The 9,119-nt window shown below is 41.5% G+C and overlaps 1 protein-coding gene across 1 annotated transcript; it reads left to right on the forward strand.

Moving 5' to 3' along the window:
• The first annotated feature begins 7,380 nt into the window (after window positions 1-7,380).
• LOC126071248 (olfactory receptor 10T2-like) lies at window positions 7,381-8,370 on the forward strand. Its single transcript, XM_049875485.1, has one exon. The coding sequence runs from the start codon at window positions 7,381-7,383 to the stop codon at window positions 8,368-8,370; it is 990 nt and encodes a 329-aa protein (XP_049731442.1).
• The last annotated feature ends 749 nt before the right edge of the window (window positions 8,371-9,119 follow it).

Below are 9,119 nucleotides of genomic sequence, written 5' to 3' on the forward strand. Positions count from 1 at the left end.
AGGTTTATCCACATTGTAGCATGTATCAGGACTTCATTTGTCTTTATGGCTGAATAATATTCCATTGTATGGATATCCATACCAAAAAGAATTAGTCAATATTCAACCATTTCAAGAGGTGGCATGTGATCTAGAACTGATAGTACTGAAGGAAGAAGTCCAAGCTGCTCTGAAGGCACTGGCAAAAAATGAGGCTCCAGGAATTGATGGAATATCAATTGAGATGTTTCAACAAACAGATGCAGTGGTGGAGGTGCTCACTCATCTATGCCAAGAAATATGGAAGACAGCTTCCCGGCCAACTGTCTGGAAGAGATCCATATTTATGCCTATTCCCAAGAAAGTTGATCCAACCAAATGTGGAAATTATAGAACAATATCATTAACATCACATGCAAGCAAAATTTTGCTGAAGATCATTCAAAAATGGCTGCAGCAGTATATCGACAGGGAACTGCCAGAACTCCAGGCTGATTTCAGAAGAGGACGTGGAACCAAGGATATCATCGTTGATGTCAGATGGATCCTGGCTGAAAGCAGAGAATACCAGAAGGATGTTTACCTGTGTTTTATCAACTATGCAAAGGATTTCAACTGTGTGGATCATAACAAACTATGGATAAAACTGCAAAGAATGGGAATTCCCAAACACTTAATTGTGCTCATGGGGAACCTTTACATGGATCAAGAGGCAGTTGTTCAGATAGAACAAGGGGATACTGATTGGTTTAAAGTCAGGAAGAGTGTGCGTCAGGGTTGTATTCTTTCACCATACCTATTTAATCTGTATGCTGAACAAATAATACAAGAAGCTGGACTATATGAAGAAGAATGGGGCATCAGGCTTGGAGGAGGACTCATTAACAACCTGCATTATGCAGATGACACAACCTTGCTTGCTGAAAGTGAAGAGGACTTGAAACACTTACTAATGAAGATCAAAGACCACAGCCTTCAGTATGGATTACATCTCAATGTAAAGAAAACAAAAATCCTCACAACTGTACCAATGACCAACATCATGATAAATGGAGAAAAGATTGAAGTTGTCAAGGATTTCATTTTACTTGGATCCACAATCAACAGCCATGGAAGCAGCAGTCAAGACAACAAAAGACACATTGCTTTGGGTAAATCTGCTGCAAAGGACCTCTTCAAAGTGTTGAAGAGCAAGGATGTCACCCTAAAGACCAAGGTGCGCCTGACCCAAGCCATGGTATTTTCAATCACATCATATGCATGTGAAAGCTGGACAATGAATAAGGAAGACCGAAGAAGAGTTGACGCCTTTGAATTGTGGTGTTGGCGAAGAATATTGAATATACCTTGGACTGCCAAAAGCACGAACAAATCTGTCTTGGAAGAAGCGCGGCCAGAATGCTCATTAGAGGCAAGGATGGCGAGACTGCATCTTACATACTTTGGACATGTTGTCAGGAGGGATCAGTCCCTGGAGAAGGACATCATGCTTGGCAGCGTACAGGGTTTGGGGAAAAGAGGAAGACCCTCAACAAGGTGGATTGACACAGGGGCTGCAACAATGAGTTCAAGCATAACAACGATTGTAAGGATGGCACAGGACCGGGCAGTGTTTCGTTCTGTTGTGCATAGGGTCGCTATGAGTCAGAACCGACTCGATGGCACCTAACAACAAGAACAACAACAACAACATGGATATCCACATTGTTTTTATCCATTTACCTGCTGATGGACACTTGGGTTGTTTCCATCTTTTGGCTATTGCGAATAATGCTGCAATGAACATTGTTGTGCAAGCATGTGTTTGAGTATATAACTAGGAGTAGAATTGTTGGGTCATGTGATCATTTGAAGTTTAACTTTCAGTCTTCTCCCTATGTGTGTCTATTTGGTCTCTTTATAACTCAGAGGTGATTAGGTTGAGGATCCACACTACAATGGTATGATCTCAATGATCGATTACATTAGGATAGATTGCATTATGGAAAATAATTACATTATAATACATTGTATTATATGTAATGTAATGTAATGTAATTAGGTTACATTACAGAAAGTAATCTGCTCTGTTTTTAGGTGCCGTCAAGTCGGTTCCAACTCATGACGACCTTATGTACAAGAGAACTTGACATTGGTTGGTCTATCCCCACAATCATTGCTGTTATTCAGCCCATTGTTGCAGCAACTGTGTCAATCCATCTCAGTGAAGCTTTTCTTCTTGTTTGCTGACCCTCTATTTCACCAAATTCCAGAACACTTAATTGTCCCTCCTGATAACGACTCCAAAGTACATGAGACAAAGCCTCAGGCTTCTAAGGAGCATTCTAAGGCTGTATTTCTTCCAAGACAAATTTGTTGTCCCAGCAGTCCTTGGTATATTCAATATTCTTCACCAACACCATAATTCAAAGGCATCAATTCTTCTTCAGTCTTCCTTATTCACTGTCTAGCTTTCCCATGTATAGGAGGTGATTGAAAATTCCATGGCTTGGGTCAGGCACACCTTAGTCCTCAAGGTGACATCTTTGCTTTTTAACACTTTAAGGATGAATTTTGCAGCAGGTTTGCCCAGTGCGATACGTCATTTGATTTCTTGACTGCTGCATCCATGAGCATTGATTGTGCATCCAAGTAAAATGAAATCCTTGACAATATCAATCTTTTCTCTGTTTATCATGATTTTTTTTATTGGTCCAGTTGTAAGGATATTTGTTTTCTTTATGTTGAGGTGCAATCCACGCTGAAGACTATAGACCTTGATCTTCATCAGTAAGTGATTCAAGTTCTCTTCACTTTCAGCAAGCAAGGTTGTGTCATCTGCATATGACAGGTTGTTAATGAGCCTTCCTTCAATTCCAGTGCTGCCTTCTTCTTCATATAGTAGAGCGTCTTGGATTATTTGTTCAGCATACAGATTGAATAAGTGTGGTAAAAGGATTCAACCCTGACACACACCGCCCTGATTTTAATCCACACAGTATTCCCTTGTTCTATTTGAACGACTGCCTCTTAACCTATGTACAAGTTTTGGCTAAGCACAACCAAGTGTTCCAGAATTTCCATCCTCCGCAATGTTATCCATAATTTGTTGTGATCCACACAGTTGAATGCCTTTGCATAGTCAATAAAACACAGGTAAACATCCTTCTGGTATTGTCTGCTTTCAGCCATGACCCATCTGACGTCAGCAATGATACACCTTGTTCTTCATCCTGTTCTGAATCTGCCTTGAATTTCTGGAGTTCCCCATTGATGTACTTCTGCAGCTGCTTTTGAATGGTCATCACCACATTTCACTTGTGCATGCTATTAATGATATTGTTCAATAATTACCACATTCTAGAAATTCCAGAACACTTAATTGTCCTCATGAGGAACCTGTACTTAGATCAAGAAGGAGTCATTCTAACAGAATAAGGGGATACTGCGTGTTTTAAAATTAAGAAAGGTGTGCATCAGGTTTGTATCCTTTCACCATACTTATCCAATTTGTATGATGAACAAATAATTCGAGAAGCTCTACTATATGAAGAAGGCAGCATTGGAATTGGAGGAAGGCTCATTAACAACCTGTCATATGCAGACGATACAACCTTGCTTGCTGAAAGTGAAGAGGACTTGAAGCACTTACTGTTGAAGATCAAAGACCACAGTCATCAGTATGAATTACACCTCAACATAAAGAAAACAAATATTCTCACAACTGGACTAATAAGCAACATGAGGATAAACAGAGGAAAGATGGAAGTTGTCAAGGATTTCATTTTACTTGGATCCACAATCAATGTCCATGGAAGCAGCAGTCAAGAAATCAAATGAAATCTGGAGGGCATTATGCTGGGTGAAATAAATCAATCACAAAAGGATGAATATTGTAAGAGACCACTACTATAAAAACTCATGAAAATGTTTACTTTCAAAAAGATACAATCTTTGATGGTTACAAGGTAGGGGAGGGATGGGGATGGAAAAACACTTAATAGACAATAGATAACTGGTAACTTTGGTGAAGGTTAATACAGTACACAGTACTGAGGAAGCCAGGACAACCTGTACAAGGCAAGGTCATGGTGCCTCCATAGACTTATCCAGATTCCCTGAGGGATCGAATGCTGGGCTGAGGGCTGTGGGGACCATGGTCTCCAGGAACATCTAGCTCAACTGGCATAACACAGTTTGTAAAGAAAATGTTCTACATTTTATTTTGTTGAATAGCGCCTGACATCTTAAAAGCCTGTGAGTGGCCATCTAGGATACTCCACTGGTCTCACCCTTTCGGGAGCAAGGAAGAATGAAGAAGACTAAGGATACAAGGGAAAGATTAGTCCAAAGGACTAATGGACCACATCTACCATGGCCTCTACCAGACTGTGTCCAGTACAACTAGATGGTGCCCAGCTACCACCACTGACTGCTCTGACGGGGATCACAGTAGTGGGTCTCAGACAGAGCTGGAGAAAAATGTAGAATAAAATTCTAGCTTAGAAAGAAAGACCAGGCTTGCTGACCTCACAGAGACTGGAGAAACACTGAGAGTATGACCTCTGGACACCCTTTCAGCTCAGTAATGAAGTCACTCCTGAGGTTCACCATTCAGCTAAAGATTGAACAGGTCTATGGGACAAAACAAGACTAAAGGGGTGCACCAGCCCTGGGACAGGGACTAGAAGGCAGGAGGGAACAGGAAAGCTGGTAATAGGAAACCCAGGGTTGAGAAGAGAGAGTGTTAACATGTCTTGGGGTTGTTAACCAATGTCATAGAACAGTGTGTGTACTAACTGTTTGATGAGAAACTCATTTGTTCTGTAAACCTTCATCTAAAGTACAATAAAAGAAAAAAGAAAAGAAATCAAATGATGTATTGCATTGGGCAAATCTGCTGCAAAAGGACTCTTTAAAGTATTAAAAAACAAAGGTGTCACTTTAAGGACTAAGGTGCACCTGTCCCAAGCCATGGTGTTTTCAATTGCCTTATATGCATAAGAAAGTGGGACAATGAATAAGGAAGACCAAAGAAGAATTGATGTCTTTGAGTTTTGATGTTGGCGAAGAATACTGAATATACCAAGGACTGCCAGAAGAAGGAACAAATTTGTCTTGGAAGAAGTACAGCCAGAATGCTCATTAGAAGCAAAGACGACAAGACTTTGTCTCACATACTTTGGACAAGTTATCAGGAGGGACCACTCCCTGGAGAAGTACATAATGGTTGGTTAAGTAGAGGGTCAGTGAAAAAGAGGAGTACCCACAAGGAGATGGATTGACAATGGCTGCAACAATCAACTCAAGCATAACAATGATTATGAGGATGGCCCAGGACTGGGCAGTGTTTCGTTCTATTATACATAGGGTCACTATGAGTCGTAACTGACTCCACAGCACCTAACAACAAAAGCAACCAGTCCATCATCCAGGTAGATGCCTTCCAAATTTCTCGGCATAGATAAGTGAGGGCTTCCAGTGCTGCATCCATTTGTTGAAACATCTCAATTAACATTCCAACAATCCCTGGAGCCCTGTTTTTCACCAGTGCCTTCAGTGCAGCTTGGACTTCTTCCTTTCATACTATCGGTTCTTCATCATATGCTACCTTCTGAACTGGTTGAACATCGACCAATTCTTTTTGGTACAGTGACTCTGTGTATTCCTTCCATCTTCTTTTGATGCTTCCTGTGTAGTTCAATTTTTGCTCATTGAATACTTAGCAACTCAAGGCTTGAACTTTTTTCTTCAATTCATTCAGCTTGAGAAATGCCAAGCTGTTCCCTTTTCTAACTCCAGGTCCTTGCACATTTAATTATATATTTACTTTACCTTCTTGAGCCTCCCTTTGCAATCTTCTGTTCAGCTCTTTTACTTCATCATTTCTTCCGTTCACTTTAGCTATTCTGTGCCCATGAGCAAGTTTCAGTTTCTTTTGACATCCATTTTATTCTTTTCTTTCTTTCCTGTCTGTTTAATGACCTCTTGCTTTCTTCATGTGTGATGTCCTTGACATTGTACTACAACTTGTCTGGTGTTCAGTCATTAGTGTTTAATGTGTCGAATCTATTCTTGAGGTTGTCTCTAAACTCAGGTGGGATGTACTCAAAGGTGTAATTTGGTTCTCCTGGACTTATTTTAATATTCTTTGGCTTCAACTTGAGCTTGCATATGAGCAATTGATGGTCTGTTCTGACTGATGATATTGAGCTTCTCCTTCACCTCTTTCCACAGATGTAATTGATCTGATTCCTGTGTATTGCATCTTGTGAGGTCCACCTGTATAGTCGCTGTATATGTTGTTGAAAAAAAAGTATTTGCAATGAACATGTCATTGGTTTTACAAAATTCTATCATATGACATCCGGCATCATTTCTATCCCCAAAATCATATTTTCCAACTACGGATACTTCTTTGTTTCCAACTTTTGCATTCCAATCACTAGTAATTACCAACGCACCTTGAATTCATGTTTGATGAATTTCTGACTGCAAAAGTTGGTAAAGTCTTCAATTTTTTCATCTTTGGCATTAGTGGTTGGTTTGTAAATTTGAATAATAGTCATATTAATGGGTCTTCCTTACTGGCATATGGATAATACCCTATCATTGACAGAGATGTATTTCAGGATATATCTTGAAATGATCTTTTTGACAATGAATGCCACTCCATTACTCTTCAATTTACCATTTTTGGCACAGTAGACCGTATGATTGTCTGATTGAAAATGGCTAATACCAATCTATTTCAGCTCACTAATACCTAGGTTATCAATCTTCATGCATTCCATTTCATTTTTGACAGCTTTCAACTTTACTTGATTCATACTTCATACCTTCCAAGTTTCAATTATTAATGGATGTTTGCAGCTGTTTTTTTCTCATTTTGAGTCTGGCCACCTCAGTGAATGAAGGTCCTGAAAGCTTTACTCCATGCATGTCGTTAAGATTGACTCTACTTTCAGGAAGCAGATCTTCCCCAGTAGTATTTTGAGTGCCTTCCAACCTGAGGGGCTCATCTTCCAGCACTATATCAGACAGTGTTCTCCACTGCTCTGCCTAAGGTCTTCACTGGCCAATTTTTTCCGAAGTAGATCACCAGTTCCTTCTTCCCAGTCTGTCCTAGTCTGGAAGCTCTGCTTAAACCTGTCTACTGTGGGTGACGCTGCTGGTATTTGAAATACCAGTGGCATAGCTTCTAGCATCACAGCCACACACAAGCCATCACAGTTTGACAGACTGACAGATGAGTGGTAGGATCTCCTCCACCTAAGGTCAATGATTTAATTACATATAAATACTAGACTTGTGTTTGTCCAACAACTGGGACCCATAGCCTAGCCAAATTGACCATAAATTTATCATCACAACTCTCCTAACCCACTGGTACATGATGCATAGCAGACCATTCATAATACAATGTATTCTATTGACTCCATCATCTCTTTTCAGGCTCCTGAGGAGCAGCAGGGAAATAGGACCTGGCTTGTGACAGAGTTTGTTCTGGTAGGATTCTCCAACCTTCCAGACTTGAGGACCATGCTCTTCACCTTGTTCTTCCTCACATACATCATCACCCTCAGTGGCAATGCCACCATCATCACCATCATTCATGTGGACCGAACCCTCCACACTCCCATGTACCGCTTCCTGGCAGTGCTGTCCCTCTCCGAGACCTGCTACACACTGGTGACCATCCCCAATATGCTGGCCCATCTGCTGATGGAGAGCCAGGCTATTTCCATTGCTGGCTGTCAGGCTCAGATGTTCTTCTTCCTGGGCTTGGGTTGCAGTCACTGTTTCCTCCTTACCCTGATGGGCTATGACCGGTACGTAGCCATCTGCCACCCCCTCCGCTACTCAACGATCATGAGACCCACCATTTCCTTCTGTCTGGGAGCCCTTGTGTTTTGCTCTGGGTTCTGTGTGGCCTTGATAGAGACCACCATGATCTTCTCCTCACCTTTCTGCCATAGCAACCGTGTGGAGCATTTCTTCTGTGACATTGCCCCTGTCCTGAAGCTCAGCTGCACAGAGAGTGCCAGCAAAGCATTAGTCATCTTCTTCCTGAGCATCCTTGTCGTGCTGGTCTCCTTTCTCCTCATCCTCTTCTCCTATGCCTTCATTGTGGCCACCATATTGAGGATCCCCTCAGCAGCTGGCCGGCACAAGGCCTTCTCTACCTGCGCAGCGCACCTCACTGTGGTCATTGTGCATTTTGGCTGTGCCGCCATCATCTACCTGCGGCCTGAGTCAGGGGGAAACCATGACCAAGACCGCCTGTTGGCTGTTTTCTATACGGTGGTGACTCCCTTGATGAATCCTGTGGTATACACGCTGCGGAATAAGGAGGTGAGGGTGGCTCTGAGGCGGAATCTGGCACGTAGCTGTGGGTCTCAGAGTTTTTAAATAAGGACTTGTTCCACATTCTCCGTTAGCTTTTTATTAACACATGTAACTCTCCAAAGATTCTGCTTCCTCATCTGGGAAGTGGGAGCCACTAAAACCAGTTGCCATTGAGTCAACTACAATCATTATGACACCATGCATGTCAGTGTGGAACTGTACTCTATAGGATTTTCAATGGCTGATTTTTCTGTAGATTTCCAGGCTTTTTTTCTGAGGTACCTCTGGGCAGATTTGAACCTTCAACCTTTCAGTTAGCAGCTGAACACATTAATCATTTGCACCACCCAGGGACTCCAGAGGCCACTACCATACCTTAAATGAAATAACCGTGTGAGGCAACTAACAAACAGTGCCTGAGACATGGTATAAGCTTAATAAAAGCTGCTTTTTCCCTTTGTCTTAACTTCTTGCCTTGGTCAGGATCCAGTGTGATCTGCTGTGTATGATGAAAACCAGTGGAGGAAGCCTCTGACAGCCCAGCATTCTCTGTGCAGTGAAGGAGTCAGCAGTGAAGGGCACGATGTCCAGCATTCCTTTATTTTGTCTCACTGAGATGTAGTTCACTTTTGTTTAATTAAATTCTGTTGATAGATTGAAATCGTGCAAAGAATTTTCTCCAGCCATGATGGAATGAAATAAGAAGTCAAAAATAAAAAGAATAGTGGAAACTTCACAAATATGTGAAAATTATACAACACGTTCTTAAAGAGTGTGTCAAAGGAGAAATTACACGTGAAACTGGAAAATAC

Source organism: Elephas maximus, chromosome 3, assembly GCF_024166365.1.
Source record: "Elephas maximus indicus isolate mEleMax1 chromosome 3, mEleMax1 primary haplotype, whole genome shotgun sequence".
NCBI lineage: Eukaryota > Metazoa > Chordata > Mammalia > Proboscidea > Elephantidae > Elephas > Elephas maximus.